The following is a 20,316-nucleotide window of genomic DNA, read 5'->3' as shown; positions in this document are numbered from 1 at the left end:
GAGGGGGAGGTCCGCTGCCACTCTGCGGGCAATCGGTGGGGGACAAAGGGGAGTTCACTACCATTCTGCGGGTGATTGGGGGGGGGGAGTGGGGCAGGGGAGCATTTTTCAACTTTTTTTACTGTGCATGCGCAGCTGAAGGCTCCGATCGGAGCAGCAGCGTTTCATCACGATAAGCCTCACCCATAGCACGATTCAGATTCGTGACTTTTTTTTCAGGCTGTGTGTGTCTGGGGGCGCCTGAGCACAGGTTTATAAGTTGGATCTGAATCACGCCCAGATTCAGCACTTTGAATCAAAATGGTAAAATCGGGCCCTTAGTGTCCCAGGATGTGTCGGTTAGGTGGATTAGCAATGGTAACTGCGCAGGGGTGTGGGGATAGGGCAGGGAGGGTGGACCTGGGTGAGATGCTCTTTTGGAAGGTTGATGGGCCGAATGGCCTCTTTCTGCACTGTAGGGATTCTATGGTTCTACAGTGGAGATGGAAATTGTTTAGCCTTTCTCCTGCCTGACATATTTTGTCCAGGTATAGAGGATTGTACGGAGAACTCCAGCTTGGTAGACTCACAGTTTGGTTCTCAGTCAGGTTGTTGTTGTTCCACACTCTCTTACTCATCTAAGATGTAACAGCTGCAGCTTTTGCAATGTGTGTGTTGATTTCAGCATCAAATGGCAAACTGCTAGTGATAATGGAGCCTCGATATGTGAAGCTATCAATAACCTCCAGCATCACATTATCAGTGCTGATAGATGGTAATATGGCAACATCCTGAACCATGACATTTATCTCCCTGATGTTGATGTTGATGATCAAACCAAACTGATTGCAAGCATGCGAGAGTCTGTCCATTTGTATGGAAATACTTGTGCAGCATCATCAGTGTAGCTCTTTGAGAACTTGGTGCACTTTTGTCTTGGATCTCAGATGAGCAAGGTGGAACTTTCCATCAGTTGTAGTATCTAAATAGACATCTTCTGTAGATAACCTGAAGGCATTTGTCAGCAGCAAAGAGAAGAGTATGCCAACAAATGTCAGTGCCAGAACACAATCCTGTTTGACTCCACTCTGGATCTCAAATGGTTCCAGCATTGTCCCTTCATAGCTGACCTTGCCCATCGTGTTGTCATCGAAAGAGGAGATCACATTGAGCAACCTTGGTGAGAACAATCAATGAGGGAAATATCTAGTGGTTTTCTTTCTACGCAGCATTTGTCTTGCAGCTTCTGGGTTGAGAAGATCATGTGAATTCTAAATCTTCCAGTTCTGGTACTCGGGGTAGATGCATTCAGTCAGGATCTGCAGTCTGATGAGGGCAATGTGGGGAAATACTTACCCCACAATGCTCAACAGGGAGATGAGTGCATTCACTGTCTTCTTGGTTGGAGATCTCTCATATTTAATGAGAGCTGACTGCTTGACTTCAGTGACAGCTTTCATCACAGTGATGTTAACCTTAAATCAGCCAGCATTTTTCCACTCTTGCTTCCCATTTGTTGGGGTGTCATATGGTCGTTAGTGCCTCAAAGAGTGTTCCATTTCACGTCTGCACTCTGTGTGTGGGAATGCTGGAGAAGTGCATGTTCAGTGGAGTCAGGGAAATGTTTGTTTTGATCTGGGTAGGCTAATGGAGGATTAATGTGTCACCCAATGTTCCTGTGTCGGAACAGCACTTATGCACATAGCCCAATTGAATTTCAGTATAAAAAGCATTGAGTAAAAAAATGAGTGAACTATCTCAGAATTAAAATCTGTATGCTTATTAAAATAGTTCAGAGAAGCATTTTTACTTAATATTTTCACATCAAAGTGCTCATTGATTACGTGCAGTGGAAAGCTTCAAGTTCAATGGATCTTCTGTATAAGTACAAGAAGTGATCCATTAGCAGAAAAAAAGCCCAGTTGCATGCATTTTCCATTATCCATAATCAGTAAATGCTTGTGGGGAAAGAGGAATGTGCTTCATTTTGTTGTTTTTCCTTTCTGTTGCAGAGATCAGCTGTTCCGTCACAGTCTTTCGAAATTGAGAGAGCAAATAGTGAAAGCTAATGCTCTAGTGAGAGAAGCAAACTTCCTGGCAGAAGAGATGAATAAGCAGACAGATTATCAAGTCACTCTGCAAATCCCAGCAGCAAATCTCAGTGCTAACAAGAAGGTAGTCGGGTTCTTGCTATGTAATCTACTCTTAGTACTCTCTAAACTAGCATGCCACGTTGTGGTAAAAACATGGTAAGGTCCATTTCCACAACCTCAGGAGAACTAGGACTGCTCAGTATTGGCAGCTTTGCCTGGGTCATCATGAACAACACTTAAATTGTGCCTTTATTGTAACAAAATGACCCAAGGTATCTTTCCACGAGCATTATAGAATAAAAATTCAGTGCTAGGCAGCATAAAGAGAAGTTTGGATATATGGCTTTGTCAAAAAAATTTTAAGTTTTAAGAAGTTTAGGAAGAAATTCCAGGGTTCGGGGCCTTGGTAGCTGAAGGCACAGTTGTCAGTGGGGGAGTGATTAGAGTTGAAGGCGCTCAAGAGGCGAGAATTAGAGGAGTATAGATATTTTGGAATGTTATAGAGCTGGAGGAGATTACAGAGAAAGGAAGGGAGTGCATGCAGGGATTTGAAAGCAAGGATGATAATTTTAAAATTTAGATGGTTTAACTGGGAGCCAATGTAGTTTAGCAAATACAGGGGTGATGAATAAACATGAAAATCATAGCAGAGAACATGAAAATCCTGCAATTTTGTTGTTGGCCATTCATTACAGAAACATGTAAATTCTCCTGCTTTTCATTAGTAGAGTAATCTTGGGCCATTAATAGATCCTGCATTTTTGAACAGGTAATGAACCTTTTATTCTCGAGTAACCTGTTTCCAAAATCGATATTAATGCTTCATAGAGAGTCATAGAAATTATACCATAGACAGAGGTAATTTAGTCTATAAGACCCTAATACATAGGAGCAGAATTAGGACACCTCGGCCCATCGACTCTGCTCTGCCATTCAATCATGGCTGATATTTTTCTCATCGCCATTCTCCTGCCTTTTCCCCATACGCCCTGATGTCCTTATTAATCAAGAACCTATCTATCTCTGTCTTAAAGACACTCAATAGTCTCCTATGCAGCACCTTGTCAGAGGCCTTCTGGAAATCTAAATAAACCACGTCCACTGACTCTCCTTTATCTAACTTCCTTGTTACCTCCTCAGAGAACTCTAACAGATTTGTTATATCATACCTATCATACCTATGTCATTTTATTTTCAGTTGATGTTATAGTCTCTGGTTCAGTAGCCACCTGATGTCAACTACTCTATATTCTGATAACACTCGATGAACAAATATTCTTCTAACTTCCCCACTTTGTTCTTCTAGTCATGTTTTTGAGTCTGTCTTAATTTGTTGTTGTTTTGCCAACTAGTGAAAACAACCTTTTCATTTCAGGGCGGCACGGTAGTACAGTGGTTAGCACTGCTGCTTCACAGCTCCAGGGTCCCGGGTTCGATTCCCGGCTCGGGTCACTGTCTGTGTGGAGTTTGCACATTCTCCTCGTGTCTGCGTGGGTTTCCTCCGGGTGCTCCGGTTTCCTCCCACAGTCCAAAGATGTGCGGGTTAGGTTGATTGGCCAAGGTTAAAAATTGCCCCTTAGAGTCCTGAGATGCGTAGGTTAGAGGGATTAGCGGGTAAATATGTGGGGGTAGGGCATGGGTGGGATTGTGGTCGGTGCAGACTCGATGGGCCGAATGGCCTCCTTCTGCACTGTAGGGTTTCTATGATGATTTCTATGATGATTATTTACCCCCTGAGAACCGTTCTAATTGTTTTTATTCCTCACCTCCCCATTCAAACGTTAACCATTCTATTTATTTTAAAAACAAGGTGCATTTTTCAGGCCTAGTCAATATTTACTGTGGCTCCTCATTCTTCCTATAATTGGGTGCCTAGAATTGTAGGCAAAATCCCAAGTGTTGTCTTCTCTTAACCCAACCCAACAGCTTCCTGCTTTCAACTTTCCAAGGAAATGGTGGTCCTCCCTCCACAGGTTCAGGACCAGCTTGGCCAGCCTCCACAGATGGAGCATTAGTGCCAGCTCCCTATGTGCCTGTGCAAGAGAAAAAGCTATATACCACATCATAGAAGAGTGTCCAATCCACGGAATCAGCGGAGGCCTATCTATACTTAACACAGCAGGACCAGAAGAAACTGCTTGCTTAGGGACTTTGCATTCGCTAAATAAATAGTAAATCAATGTTTTCGTTTTTTGTGTTCAATCTCAGTGCACTTTAAAGATCAATGCGTCTGCACTCCCAACTTACTATAATATTCCAGATAAATGGAAAGTGAATAAGGGAGATGATGGCCTAGTGGTATTATTGCTAGACTATTAATCCAGAAACTCAGCAAATGTTCTGGGGACAAAAACAGAAAATGCAGGAAAATATCCGTGGAGAGAGAATAGAGCCAACGTTTGGAATCTGGATGACCCTTCATCACAGCGAAGAGCACAGAAAATCAGAAAAGATTTATACGATGAGTGTGGGTTGGGAACTGTAATTGGACAAAGGGAATGTAAATCAGGATGAAGAAGGCTGAGAAAGGTGCCAAACGTGTCCATTAAGTGATCAGAATGTGTGAATGGCAGAACAAAGGTGTAGATGGTTAAGGCAGTTGCCCTGAAAAGGGGGGGGGGGGGTGGTACAAGAAGGAGACTGGGAATGAAGAAGTAGGAAAATGGAAGTGAAAAGAAGGATGATAAAAATGGACAGAGATGAAATGAGGAAACAGAATGAAATAAAATAAATGGAAATGGAGTGAAGGTGGAAGGGAGAGTTCGTGCTCAGAAGTTGTTCTGGGGACCCGGGATGACACGAAGATGGCTGGACTTGCGGATAGTGAAGAGCATTGTCGGGCAATACAGCAGGATATAGATAGGCTGGAAAATTGGGCGGAGAGGTGGCAGATGGAGTTTAATCCGGATAAATGCGAAGTGATGCATTTTGGAAGAAATAATGTAGGGAGGAGTTATACAATAAATGGCAGAGTCATCAGGAGTATAGAAACACAGAGGGACCTAGGTGTGCAAGTCCACAAATCCTTGAAGGTGGCAACACAGGTGGAGAAGGTGGTGAAGAAGGCATATGGTATGCTTGCCTTTATAGGACGGGGTATAGAGTATAAAAGCTGGAGTCTGATGATGCAGCTGTATAGAACACTGGTTAGGCCACATTTGGAGTACTGCGTCCAGTTCTGGTCGCCGCACTACCAGAAGGACGTGGAGGCGTTAGAGAGAGTGCAGAGAAGGTTTACCAGGATGTTGCCTGGTATGGAGGGTCTTGGCTATGAGGAAAGATTGGGTAAACTGGGGTTGTTCTCCCTGGAAAGACGGAGAATGAGGGGAGATCTAATAGAGGTGTACAAGATTATGAAGGGTATAGATAGGGTGAACAGTGGGAAGCTTTTTCCCAGGTCGGAGGTGACGATCACGAGGGGTCATGGGCTCAAGGTGAGAGGGGCGAAGTATAACTCAGATATCAGAGGGATGTTTTTTACACAGAGGGTGGTGGGGGCCTGGAATGCGCTGCCAAGTAGGGTGGTGGAGGCAGGCACGCTGACATTGTTTAAGACTTACCTGGATAGTCACATGAGCAGCCTGGGAATGGAGGGATACAAACGAATGGTCTAGTTGGACCAAGGAGCGGCACAGGCTTGGAGGGCCGAAGGGCCTGTTTCCTGTGCTGTACTGTTCTTTGTTCAAATCCCACCATGGCAGATGGTGGAATTTGAATTCCATAAAAATATCCAGAATTAAGAATCTAGCGATTACCGATTGTTGGAAAAACCCAACGGGTTTACTAATGTCCTTTAGGGAAGGAAATTTGCCGTCCTTTCCTGGTCTGGTCTATTTGTGACTCCTGACCCACAGCAATTTGGTTGATTCTTAACTGCCGCCTGAAATAGCCTAGAAAGCCACTCAGTTCGAGGGCAACTAGGAGTGAGTCATGAATGCAGGCCAGCCAGCAATGCCCATGTCCCACAAATGAATTTTTTAAAAAAAGAATAATTCAATAGTTGGGAAGATGAGTTTGTAACTTGGTATCCTGGCCAACGGTGCTCATGCACACACACACACACACACACACACACACACACACACACACACACACACACACACACACACCCCCCCCACACTCCCCCACCAACATCACACATCAGATTAACTGGACATGTAACTCATTGCTGTTTGCGGAACACTGTGCCCATATTGGCTGCTAAATTTCCCAATGTGACATTAATGAGTACATTTCAAATACAATTTGTAATGAGTGTGATGTTCTTGGGATGCTTTGAGGATGTGTTTGGTGCTCTATAAAAGCAAGCTTAATATTTTCTTTCTTGTTTGCTCATCAGTCCAGTTTGTGAGCAGCCCTAGATGGTTTAGTAAAATAGTTTATTGACAGAATTTTAAAAATTTTTAGCTCTACATTTCATTATGTCCGCTGTCATTTTCACACATGGAGTGATGCTTCCTCAGCAATCTCTTTGTGATGATCATTGCATTAGATAATTATAGGTTTTGCATCTTGCTGTGCTTTTATCTTGGTCTTTCTTCCAGTCTTTTCCTTTGAGTGCCACATGTTTTGGGCACTTAGCTTTCTAATGCAAAAATGATGAAGCGAGACAAAGACACATTAATGTTTTTGTTTTATCTTTAGTGAGCTTCGACAATAGGTCCAAGCCAAAAAATATTGACCTGCATTTTCTGTTTTTAAATGCTGATGGATCAGATGCCTCTTGCAGAGAATATTTTTTGTTTCAAGACTTGCGGTGTTCAACGTACATTGTGTTTCCACTCATTATGCTTTTTTAAAATTGCTAGATTGGCAAAATGATATATATCTTATGCTGATAATTTGCAGCGATTATTCACTACATTCCACGCATTGTAAGCAGTTTTGAATCTGCTCTTTATCAAAATAGAGAGGAGCAATTGTGAGTGAGCCAGCTATTCAAGTACGACGCAAGGGAAAAGGTACCCAAGTCTGGGCCATTGAAAAGCTGGAGAACAAATTGATTGATATGAGAGACCTGTATCAGGATTGGAAGGAGAAAGATATGGTCGAATATGTGAGTACAAGGAATTCTTTGATACAGGTTGTAAGGAAAAATCAAGTATCTTCTGCCTAATGTCTACTATTGTTTAATATAGCCTGATACCGTTTGCTTATTAGCATCAAAAGCAGAGTGCCTATATGGGACATTATGGTCTAGAAGTTTGCAGTGGTAGAATTTCAAATTGTAGTCATGAATTTCCACACTAGTGAGTTTTTAGTCATAGCCAAGCTACAGTGAGAGGTGCTGAATAGAAAGTCAGGCTAACATGACAGACTAGATCATCTCTTCCCATTGTTGTTTTCATGGCTTGTAACATGAGGTAGCTGAATTGGCAGTTAATTAAATTGTAGACATGTCCGTGACACATTCTAATTCACTAGATGTCCTTATGTCTGGACTTTGAGCAGTCAACGTGATATGTATCAGGAGGATTCCGAGTCAGAAGTTTCCAGGTTCAAGTACCACTGTAGAGATTTGAATACAAAGTCCAGACTGTCACTGCAATGCAGTACTGAGGGAATGATGCATTGTCAGAGCTGTGGCAACTTTCAGATGAAACATTAAAACAAGATCTCCTCTGTTCTTTTGGGTGGATGTCACACGTCCTACGGCATTGTTTCAAAAAAGCGCTGGGGAGTTCTCCCTAGTGCCTTGGCCAATATTTGTTCTACAACCAACAACACTAAAGACGTATTGGGCAAATTTTCCCCAAAAAACGACTAAGGGCATGATCTTACAAAAGAAATTCTAAGTGCCAAATGAATGAGAAAATGGGAGAGTTTCAGATCTGTTTTTTGGGTGAGTTTGAAAATACTATCTGATGACACACTTTTTTTGGACAAAAATGCAATTCTCACCAGTAGGGGGGGGAGAGCCTAAACTCACCAGTGAAGCTGCAGCTGCTTGAGCGCGGGTGCCCCGATCTCCGAGTGAACTGGGAGACCTCCTAACCTCCCTCCTACAGACATCACTCTCCTCACCAATCCACGCACACACACACACACCCCCACATCATGAGAGTGTAACCCTCCCCCACAGGTCGCCGGTATTGAGGCATCGGGACCCTCTCAATGGGTCCCCTGTCAAGACCCACTCTGTGGCCCACTCTGCATGCTACCCTGTGCTGGGTGTGCTCTCGTTCGCACTCTCTCCCATCCCGCCGATTGCTCCCTATGCCAGCCTCCCCCCTCCTCCACCCCTACCCACTGCCGATCACTCCCTGTGCTGCTCCCCCTCCCCATGCACTGACCTACCCCTCTGCAGACCACCCAGGGGCATCATTGAGCTCCAAGCTCTCTGGGCATGGCCAACTCTCTGCTAGTGAAGACCAGTGATTCGCGCCATGCCTAAAGGCCGTAAGATAAGGGAATCAAACGGGGTCTGCATATTTAAATACTACTTTAAGAGAAAGAGACCGGGACGAATGCAAACCGTTTGGTGCCAGGCACCAAACTGATTTTTAGGCCCGCACGCTATTTTCCGAGATTGGTGCAATATGTGTCAGGTGTGGCAAGGTGGGAAAATCGTCCCCATTATCTCGTCATTATCACATGTGGAACTTTTCCATGTGCGAGCATCACTTAGTTCATTGGCTGTCAAGCGCTTTGGGAGACTGAGGCAATGAAAGGTGTTATTAGATTGCAAATTCTTTCCTCCTTTAAATGGGATTATAGCAGACAATCCAAGCACCAATGTTTTTGCTCGGGTTAACTAATTCAGTCAAACCCAAAATCCTGCTATTCTATTTAGCTCATCTTCTTGCTAGATAAACTCTGTCACTCATAGGTGATGGCAGTAGAGATGTATCCTTAGGAATGAAATACAGAAAGAACAGAGTTGACCGTACACACATCAAAGGATCTTAAGGTGTTGCCTAAAATTCCTGTTTCACCCCTTCCTTTCTGAAGTACAAGGAACTTCCTTTCTTATTATAATCATCATTACTTTTACCCTATTTCAGTACAATAAAATTCTCAGTAAACACGGGGATCCTTTCTACGAGGCGCAAGAGAACCACAACCTGATTGGTGTAGCTAATGTCTTCTTGGAGTGTCTTTATCACGATGTGAAACTTCAGTATGCTGTTCCCATCATCAGTCAGCAAGGGGAGGTGAGAGTTGACATAAAGAAGGTGAAGTCGATACTAATCATTTCTGAAACTTTGTCTAGATTCTTCAAACTGTCAAAAGTTTGCTTTTTCTTTATTTTAGGCTAAAGGTAAAAGTGACTGCATGTTGCTGTATATTTAGACTGCATAATGTCAAACTTTCAATAAATAGCTTGCCATAAGATCTGAAGGAGCTGAGTAACACGGTGAAAGTTTTCTGACTCTTCTCTTAAATCGAGGTTGCTGGCCGGCTCCACGTGGAAGTGATGCGGGTTAGTGGTGTGGTTCCAGAGCGTCCGGATGGTGGTGATGATTCTTCAGAGAACTCAAGTGGAAGCTATGAAGTCATGGACAATAATGGTGAAATTGTACACATGGCGAAGAAACTGACCTGCAGGGTAAGTGAGAATAAACCTCTTGGACGTTGAAAATCTTTGGAAATGTTGATTCACCAACGAAAACAAACCGTCACTTGTTATGAACATATTTTGTCCTTTGATGATTTCTTTCCACAGCCCTGCACATGAAGTTAGAGACAAGTTTTAAAAAATGACACTTTCAGCTTCATCACATCATGGATTTATCAGTACAGATTATCCTTCCAATTAAGAAATGCAATTGGAAACAGCACCCAATCAAATACAATTTTCTTGGATATTGCTACTTTTTAAGGATCTAAGTTTCTAATTCATTAGTTTGAGACCAACATATTGCTTGGCTTTTCATCCCCTCTCTGTCCTTCCCCACCCTATCTACTGCATTATTGAATTCAGTTAAAATTAGGATGATCTGAGCTGAATGTGATCTGAGTGATTTTATGCTGGCAATTACCCAAATGCAAAAAAAATGGGCAGTGTGCATGTTAACAGTATTAAGTTACCATTTTAGTGCTATATGCACACTTCTCCTTAACACATCAACACAGCTGGAAGACAATCTTGAGTTTGTAACCAAGGTGAAGAAAGAAAATGAGTTTTATTTTGCACTTGATGGTTATGCTTGTTCAAATAGCGGAATTCAACAGTGAGGCAGAAAGATACAAAGCTTCAATCAAACAGAAAATATTTTGTGCTCTTGTAGCATTCATAAGGACCATCTCAAAAGCATTTTACAAAGCAGTAGACAATGAGCATTTTGTAAACAGGGCAAATGGAAGAAAAATGAGGCAAAGTACACCTGAAAGCAAGTCAAAGTGAGGAGCTTTTGAAGGCAGTGCAAGAGAGTACAGGGTGGAGATGCTGAGGGAGGGATTCCAGGGATTATTGGAGCAGTAGTTGATGGCTGAATAGAGCAAGCAGGAAATGAAGTGTAGGCTTGTGCCACAGTAGTAGAAGGTGTTCAGACTGATGTGCAGATGGAGATATGAGGAAAGTTGAAGCCATGGAGGTATTTGAAGGTGAGAATGAGAATTTAATGTTAAATCTCTGAGGCGTAGGAAGTCAGTTGTGTGGTAAGATCCAAAGGGGGTCAAAATGTGGATCTGTGGGTAAAGACCTAGCTGTGACATTCTTTATGATTTGTAATTTCAGTGAGAAAATGGGGGAGGGGCAGGGGGGAGCAGATGAAGCACATTGGCAAGGTGCAGTCTCAAGATGATCCAGGTGCAGGTTTGGATGTGTTGGAGGTGGTTCAAGCAGGCTGCACAGATCTGGGTGCATCCTGAATTGGCAGTCGGGTATCAATGGAGTTATAGTCAGGGTTTTACAGATATTTGGGAGCTGACAGAGGTGGTTTTCCTTTAACTTGAAGAAGCATTATCTCTTCCATGTCTTATTGCCAGATGGCTATTAGAAAGTGTGCCAGTATTCCTGGGTCAGTGGAAGAAGTAATGTTGAGTGCCATCATCATAAATCTACAAGCTAATAATACACTTAAGCCTAATGGGACTATTGGGATGGAGCTGAGTGGTTTCTGCAAATTTCTTGATCCCTTCCTGCGCGCCTGTGATGCATCTTTCCCCATTTCTATGCCCCCCATATAAATAAAGATATTGCTGTCACATAAGGCTATTTCCCCAATTTGATCTTTCTCCTTCTGTCCTCTAATTGTTGTGTGTCCTTCCTTGTCTTCCCTATGTTTCTCTTGCAACTTGATCTGTCTTTTTGTCCTTGACTCATCTCTACGTGATCTTACTTTCATTATCTTTCCCAAATCCACCTTCCCCACTATTGATTTTGCTTTGCAATTCTCTGAATTTCTGAGTTTCTGTTGCTGATCTACTTGCTTCAGCTCTGTGATTTTGTCTCTAGTCAATCTCTTTCTTGCTTGCACTCGCCTATGATTTAGCTTCTTTGTCCATTATTTTGGTCTCTCTCCTCTCTGTCTGTTTTTCTTGTTATGTTGATATCTCTTTCTTTCTCGCTTTTCCTTCCCCATACCACTCCTTCCTTCAGTTTTGCTCACATTTTTACTCCCTCTTTTTTAAAATTGTCAGCCTGTTCCTCTACATCAGTGCAATGCAGTCCTCCAGGCAGTTGCTGGAGAATTCCATTATGATTGTGAAGGAATTCCATCTTCACAAGAGATAGTCATGCATGAGGGTCCCGGAAGCTGTGGGCCAGAATGCACAATTTTGTTATTGGTGGGGATTGGTCAGTTTTATCGCTGAAGGTGAATTTTAATATTGAGGTCAGTGTTTTTCAGCTCTGACTCAACATAAAACCAGGGAGAGGAAAACATACATCCAAGGATATGTGTGTGGGGGGTCAGTGGCAAGTTAGCAACTCGGCAAGGAGTCATTGGACTTTGGCTGGAGGTTGGAGATAAGTTATCAAAAATTCAGAAGTATTTGAAGTTGCAAGTTAAAATTACCCTTATTAATTCTGAGCCGACAGAGATTCTTACCTCAGCTGCAAATGCAGCGAGATAGGTGATATTTTAACAGAAAACTGCAGCTCAATGTGTGTGATTGCCTCTATAGAAGGTTTGCACTGTATTTGTGAAATAGCTGCAATAATGACTCAGGTTCACTGTTCTGTTTCAAGCCCATTGAACAATAAAATGGTAAATATCAAAGAGTCACAAACCAGGTACAAAAATAAAATTAGATACTATAGATATGTATTAAACTTGAGTGAATTGTGGACTGAAATGATAATTTCAAACAAAATGACTGCTGGGAGTACGTAATCATGTCTCCACTACCCATGAGGCCTGCCAAATAAAGAAGTCTGTTTTGGAGGCACTTTCTTAAAAACCCACAAGCCACAAATGCTGAAGTGAAGTTCCGAATTTGAAAAAATAACTGCTTGTAAAAAGTGCCATCACATTTGTTGCATTTTTTTTTAAAAGGCTAAATTAATGGTGGTTCTTCTTGATATAACATGAACATGCATGTTGCCCCAGTAATACCCCTCAAAGTGCACTAACTAGTGCCCATATTCACTTGTGTTATGTCAGTTGTGAGTATGAGAGTTCCTGTTAGTGAGAAGCCACTCAAGCTGCTTTGTTATCTCAACAGGTAAAAATTAAAGAAGCAACAGGCCTGCCACTCAATCTCTCAAACTTTGTGTTCTGCCAATACATCTTCTGGGATCACTCTGACCAAACGGTTGCACCTCCAATGGTCAACCCAGACATGCCATCCATCAAAAACAAGGCGGTTCAGTACACTGTGACATTTGACCACAGTAAGGTGAGCAGCTGGAATGTCTTTCTCTGTATTGCATGAAAAGCACCGTAGTGACAGTTTTGTCACTTAGATCATTAAAAGGGTTAGAAATCATAGAAACCCTACAGTGCAGAAGGAGGCCATTCGGCCCATCGAGTCTGCACCGACCACAATCCCACCCAGGCCCTATCCCCACATATTTACCCACTAATCCCTCTAACCTACGCATCCCAGGACTCTAAGAGGCAATTTTTAACCTGGCCAATCAACCTAACCCGCACATCTTTGGACTGTGGGAGGAAACCGGAGCACCCGGAGGAAACCCACGCAGACACGAGGAGAATGTGCAAACTCCACACAGACAGTGACCCGGGCCGGGAATCGAACCCAGGACCCTGGAGCTGTGAAGCAGCAGTGCTAACCACTGTGCTACCGTGCCGCCCATAAATGGTTACCTAGAAAACCGATTTAGTGATTTTAATTGAAGTAAATTTTGACAATTTGCTGCATGATTTTTCAGGATTTTATGGTGCATGTTACGGAGGAGTTTCTGGAGTTTATTTCTGAAGGTGCTCTAGCCATCGAAGTCTGGGGCCATCGGTGTGCAGGAAATGGCAAGACAACCTGGGCAGTTGATGCATTGCAAGCAAAAACACGCACGCTACGTGACAGGTACAGAGCAGCTTCGCATAATATTCCAGTTAATGTACATAATTTAACTTAAAGAAGCCTCATACCATCATAGTTGTTCAGCTATTTGGTTCTGTTTTATTACATATTGTGACGCTGACTTCTAGATGCATGAAAGCTCAAATCAAAGTACAAATATTTTACTCTTGAATGCCATTAGTTTTGGGTGACATGGTATAATTTCATATCTGAAATGCTACTTTTGTCTCCAGTAAATCAGCTAAGATGATGCAGGCTTTCAATTTTGGCAAACAAAAAAAATCCCTGAATTTCTCGTTGGCTGTTTTGTTTTCTCCCTTGATGCTCCCATTAGTGTAAGTTCCTTCTGTGATTTTGGAATGTTTTCTTTCATTGTTATGTGTTGTCATCGACTAACTTCTCTACAACTGGCGAAGTGACAGGAACTTCTGATGTCCTTCTCTACTGTGCTTGCTGTTGGTTAGCAATATTTACTTAAGCAGATCTGTTGAACCTCACCCAGTTAGCCTAGGGTGTGACCACATTCTTTGAAAACTGTCAGGTGTGTAAATGCACCTCTCTTGATTTTAAACCTCATTTTTAACATTGATCCATGGTGACGTCACTGACCAAAAGCACTGGTGGGGAATTGTCATCCTATTGTTTTATGGGAGTCGTGATTCGGGGAACATACATGGTAACATGTTTTCTGGAGTTTATTGGCCAGGTAGCAATGTTTGGAAGACTGATCGCTGTGCGGTTGGCTTTTTTGCTGAAATAGGTGGAGTGAAGTCACACGTAGAATTGAGACGTGGATCTCAGTGCAGGAACTGAATGAAATGGGAGAGTACACCGCAGTGGAACTGACTCAAGCCAAGGATGTCAATACTGGGGGTGTCTTCCAGATTAGACAGGTACGTGGACTTTTTGAATATTGGTAGTTGGGGGAAAATATTTGTTACAATCCAGTTTACATAGATAGATGAAAGTTGACAATATGAGCTCTAAAAAGAGAAAAAAAGCCAAATATGTATATGGCTGAATTAATGATAGCAATCCAAGAAAACTTGTCTTTTCTGTTTTTCCATCATATGATTATGATCTACCCATGTGTTAAAATTTTGGAAGATTGGCATCCGTTTTTTCTTGGGGGATGTTTTCCTATTTTAAAGGTACCAAATGAGTGCAAGCTGTTGTCGTTTTAGATACAATTTTAACAACAAATCTGTTAGGTACTTTCTCTACTGTAATTGCATTAATCGGTTAAATTAAATTACATCTCCTCTGGTCTGTTTTTGCTCAGGGTCAATCTCGTAGGATTGAAGTTACAGTTAGACCTGTCCAGCACTCGGGGACATTGCCACTTATGGTAGAAGCTATTTTGTCTGTCTCTATAGGATGCATTACTGCCAGGTCCATTAAACTACAGAGACCCTTGGATAGTTACCAGGTAAGGCACTTTAACCTGTTTGAAGGGGGATTTCAGAGGACTGGTCATCATGTTGAGAACATATTATGAATCTGAAGCAGGTTCAGGAATTTTCATTATTTCCCAAGAAAATTTTTGTATCTGTTTTGAAAAATTTTGAATGAGACAAAGAATTGGTTCAGCAATTTTTTTTCTGTTTCTACAAAAAATCTCAAGGAATGCATAATTTGGAGTAAGGTTTAATGTGAGAAGTTGCACCTAAATCATTGTTAAGAAGGTGCAAGACAACATTCTGGCTTTTCACTCCATGTAAATTTAATATGTTCAGTCGTCTACTGATTACTATTGCCATTTTTGTGTTAATGCGGACTCAAAACTGCTTTGTACTAAATTAGTATTTACTAAGGAAGAGGATGCTGACAAAATCTCAGTAGAAGCAGAGATGGTAAACATAAAAATGTGTGAAAATTGGTAGGCAGGCTGTACTGGAAAGGTTGGCTAGGCTTTGGAGTGGATGAGTCATTTGGTCCAGATGGATTCTATCCTCGATTGCTAAAGGAAGTTGGGGTGGAGATATCAGGTCTTGCCATATTTTTCCAATCTTCCCTGGAACTAGGGGAGATGCCAGAGGATTATTCAAGAGAGGATGTAATGACATTTGTGGAAACTATTGGCTGGTCAATTAAGTATCAATGATGTGTTAGGTCTTAGAAGCAAGAATCAGAGCAAAAAAAACCAACCAAAACTTAGAGAGGTTTAAGAAATAAAAAAGAGCCAGTAAGGGCGGCACGGTAGCACAGTGGTTAGCACTGCTGCTTCACAGCTCCAGGGTCCCAGGTTCGATTCCCGGCTCAGGTCACTGTCTGTGTGGAGTTTGCACATTCTCCTCGTGTCTGCGTGGGTTTTCTCCGGGTGCTCCGGTTTCCTCCCACAGTCCAAAGATGTGTGGGTTAGGTTGATTGGCCAGGTTAAAAATTGCCCCTTAGAGTCCTGGGATGCGTAGGTTAAAGGGATTAGCGGGTAAAATATGTGGGGGTAGGGCCTGGGTGGGATTGTGGTCGGTGCAGACTCGATGGGCCGAATTGCCTCCTTCTGCACCGTAGGGTTTCTATGATTTCTAAGGATTTGTAAAAGGCAAATTGTGTTGACTAATCTAATTGAATTTTTTGAGGAAGTAACAAAATGTTTAGAAAGGAGTGAATGCGTGATTTGTGAGAATGGTTCCATAAGAAATAGGAACAGGAGTAAGCCGTTCAAGCCTGCTCTGCCATTCAATAGGATCACAGCTGATCCAACATTCCTCACGTCCACTTTCCTGCCCTTTCTCCATAACCCTTAATTCCAGGAACTAATGATGGATTTTAGTTGCCAGGTAACGTTGGAGAATTTCGGGTTGTTCTCCTTGGAGCAAAGGAGCTTGAGGGGAGAGGTATAAAAGATAATGACAGGTTTAGATAAGGTAGACAAGAAAAAGCTGTTCCCAAAGATAGACAAGAAAAAGCAGTTCCCATTGGTTGATATTATATGGACTAGTGTACATGGATTTAATGTTTTGGGCAAGAAATGTTGGGGTATGTGAGGAAGAATTTTTTTCTGCAGCATGTGGTAATGACCTGGAATACTTTGATCAATGCCTACGAGGATGATGTAAGCAAAGGTGATCATTGATTTTAAAATGGAATTGGATGGCCAGTTAAGGGAAATGAACTTGCAGAGCTACAGAATAGAGCATTGGAATGGGACTGAGTGGATTGCCCTGCAGAGAGTTGTCATGAGCTCAGTGGACAGAATGACTTGCATCTGTGCCATAATGACTTTCTCTATTTAGTACCTGAGTTATGCTCTCTGCCTTAATGGCTCCTAATTGCCCCCACCCCCTCCTCTTAACTCTGTGCCTAAAGAAGACTTGGATTCACTGTTAGCTGCCAGTAACTTATACTCTGTCTGCTTCTCTGTTTGTTTTATAAGTTCCCCTCTGAACTACTTGTTTTCAGCCTTGTGCTCACTTGTATTAGCATCCTAGTATCTGTCGTCAGCACCCTTTTTTCCTGATTTATGTTACTCTTGATCTCTTCCATGATCTAGAGAGCTCTAACTTTGCTTGCCCCACCTTTCACCCTTGTGGGAGTGTAATTCCACTACGCCTGAACCATACTGGGGGAAATGTTCCCATTTCTCAGTGCTGACTGAGGCGAGCAAGCTCACATGCATCTTGTAGGCTGCACAACCAGCATTCCTCACCACATGATGCAAAAATAAAATAGAGGCGTGATTCACACCGTCATGATGGCGGGGTGAGAAAAAGCAGCAATGTCGGGAATCCTGAGATTGGGGTGACCTTTAAAGAAAACTTTCAAGTGTCTGACTTAAAGAAAACAGGAACCCCCCCCCGGCACACTGCTGCCTGGCACTCCATGCCAATGTTGGGGCAGTGCCAGGTTACTGCCCAGCATGTCCTCTCCCTCTGGGTAATATATTTACTTCTACACCCTCATCAGGTTCCCTTCTCCTGTCAAGGGGGAAATTTATTTTCATTTCTTCCATTGATTCATTTTTCCATTTTTTTTTTCATCCTGCTTTCCATTTTTTTCCCCCTTGCACCATTCTTAGCCATAATCACCACCATTTACATTCCCTTTGCCAATGGCCTACTCGTGAACACTAATAAATAAACTTCAACATCTTTGTCAATCTCTCCCTGGCATCCACCTATCGTTGGGCCCCTACCCAACCCAGCACCACCACCACCACCACCATCCCCCCTCCTCCCAACAACACTGTAAATCTCATCCTATTTCCAATTTTCTTCAGCTCTGATAAAGAGTCATCCAGACTTGAAACGTTAGCTTTGTTCTCTCTCCATAGATGACGTCAGAGACTTTGCAGCATTTTCTGTTTTCGTTTCAGATTCCAGCATCCGCAGTAATTTGCTTTTATACCTCCTCCTTCATTGGACGAGCAACATACTGATGTAGAAAATTCTCCTGAACACATTTCAAAAGCACTTCCTTCTATCTGCCCTTTACACTGTTACTGTCCCAGCCTATAATAGCAGTTTATTTATTAGTGTCACAAGTAGGCTGACATTAACACTGCAATGAGAATAGTTAGAGTTATGATAATGAGATAATATATAGTTTTTTTTCCATTTCTCTGTAGTTTCCTTGCAAACTTCCTCTTTGTTATCTTTCCCATTAGTTACTGATCTATAGAATACATCCGTTAGTGCAATTATGTCCTATTTTGAGCTAAATAGATTCTATCCTTCAGCACTCTGGAACATTCTCTTATTCCAGCACTGTAATATTCCTATTTGTGAATTCTGCCTTCCCTCCTCCGTTCTTTTCTTCCCTATCTTTTTTTGAACAGCTTGTATCCAGGAATATTTAGTATCTAATCCTACCCTTTTTTGAGCCAGGTCTTGCCATATTCCCAAATGGTTATTGTGCCTGCACCTTACAAGTTATTTGCCCTGCTTTGTGCATTAACACTGATGGACTGCTGACCTACTTAGACCTTATTATATTCTCTCTTATTCTGATCCTATCTACTAAGTTACTATTTCATACTCTAGTGCTACCCGTCTTGCCCAAATCCACCAATCCTCTGCACACAATGTTTCCCCTGTCAAATAAACCTACCCCAACAGCACAAGCAAATCACCTGTGAGGACATAGGCCCCTCTGTGGAGGTCCAACCCATCTGAACTTCATCCCTCAGAGTCCTGAGCTAGAGCAGCTCCAGCTGATGACAGTTCTTGCATGTATGTCCAAAAATGTATAGTCCTTACTCCTGCACCATTTCTCCATCTTCATCTCCTCTATACCCCTATTTATATACTCATTAATGTGAGCACTAGCAATAATCTGGACAATACCATCTTTGTTGTCCTGCTTGTCAACCTCCTTGCTAGCTGCATAAAAACTGGCTGCAAGGCATCACCTCTCTTTCTACTCATGTTATTTGCTGTTGGTATTGATATGGAAGGTGACCATTAGCAGTTCACGCTTGCCCCCTCAAGTGTGCTCTGCAGACTCTTTGTGAAATCCTTGATCCTGACTTCAGGGAGGCAACGTACCATTCTGGATTCATTTTGGTGACCGCAAGAACACCAGTCTGTTCCCCTAACTGTAGAATCACCTATTACATGGCTTTCCCATTTTCTTCCTATTCCTCTGTACAGCTGAGCCAGCATTGTGCCATGGAGTTGCCTAAGGCCACACTCCCCTGAAGAGCTATTACGCTCATCAATATTCAGAACTGAATACCAATTAAAGAACAAAATGCACTCGTGACTCCTCCACTACCTTCTCGGTCCTCCTTGACTGCCTGATGGTCATTTATTCCCTCTCTTAAGCTGCAAAGTGACTACATCAAGAAACATGCTATTCACATAACTCTTGGCCTTGCTGATGCACCGCAGTGAAGCCAACTGCTCAAGCTCCGAAACCCAGAGCTGGAGCTACTCCAGCTGGTATCAATTCTCGCACATGATGCATTCTGGATTTCCCCACATGGCGGGGGGATGTCCTCTCCACAGGACTGAGGTGCCCTGTCGTGCTTCAAATAACAACTGCTCAGTTCATTTTGAACTAGCTAATGCTCATTTAATAACATGAGTCTGTAAGGAGGTCTCTGTTTGATATAACTGTGTTGCAATTCAGTGATGCTGTGGAGGGTTGTTGCTGAACAGTGTCATATGATTGCGTCGAGCAACTGGAAGGGCAGAGTCACTTACATAACTAGATTTATATTTGAGTAATTGACATTGCTAAAACAATGACTTTTGGCTTGTGTTTGAATAATTGCCACCATTGTGTGATGCAGCTGGACATTGAGTAATACGGATTACTGCATCATGAGCTGGACTAGAATAACAAGATCTGTACTGCATGATTTAGCTGGATGAGGACTAATAGGGATCACTGCATACTGTAGCTGAACAGCGTTTCTTTCATGGGAGATCACTACATAATGGATACAGGCATTTTATGATTAGAGAATTGGCTAACGAATGTAGCTAGACTATAAGGGGGGGGAATGCCCCATGAGGTGGCAGGACTATGATTAATGAGGGATCACTATATAGTGTGTTGCAGTTCTTAAATGTTGCTCGGGTGGGGGGAAGTATCACTGCATCGTGTCACTGGGCTGTGTTAAATCAATGGGGATTGCTAGATGATGTATCTGGGCGGTGTTTGAACAGTGGGGATTGCTACATGATGTATCTGGACTGTATTAGAACAATGGGAATTGCTACATAATATAGCTGTTGAAAGGTTTTGCAGATAAATAGATACAAATTTGAAATGCATATTATACTAATTGAAAAGTAATAAAACAGTATCCAATTAACTAAAAATAGAACGGGAGATTTGAACTTTTTTAGTTTGATTATCGTTGGTA

General features: G+C 42.4%; 1 protein-coding gene across 5 annotated transcripts in view; it reads left to right on the top strand.

Annotated features, from left to right (window-relative positions):
* The window catches only part of kif13a (kinesin family member 13A), a 319,880-nt gene that overhangs the window by 234,677 nt on the left and 64,887 nt on the right, over positions 1-20,316 (top strand). For all 5 annotated transcript variants that reach the window (XM_078241905.1, XM_078241898.1, XM_078241903.1 and 2 more), the window contains exons 18-25: positions 1,992-2,154; positions 6,982-7,128; positions 9,077-9,226; positions 9,463-9,621; positions 12,684-12,857; positions 13,354-13,505; positions 14,263-14,395; positions 14,785-14,931. In XM_078241905.1, coding sequence (XP_078098031.1) covers positions 1,992-2,154; positions 6,982-7,128; positions 9,077-9,226; positions 9,463-9,621; positions 12,684-12,857; positions 13,354-13,505; positions 14,263-14,395; positions 14,785-14,931 — 1,225 coding nt within the window. The remainder of the gene's footprint in view (positions 1-1,991; positions 2,155-6,981; positions 7,129-9,076; positions 9,227-9,462; positions 9,622-12,683; positions 12,858-13,353; positions 13,506-14,262; positions 14,396-14,784; positions 14,932-20,316) is intronic.

The sequence above is a fragment of the Mustelus asterias genome, chromosome 2 (assembly GCF_964213995.1).
Source record: "Mustelus asterias chromosome 2, sMusAst1.hap1.1, whole genome shotgun sequence".
Lineage (NCBI taxonomy): Eukaryota > Metazoa > Chordata > Chondrichthyes > Carcharhiniformes > Triakidae > Mustelus > Mustelus asterias.
This window is presented reverse-complemented; position numbering and strand designations above follow the sequence as displayed.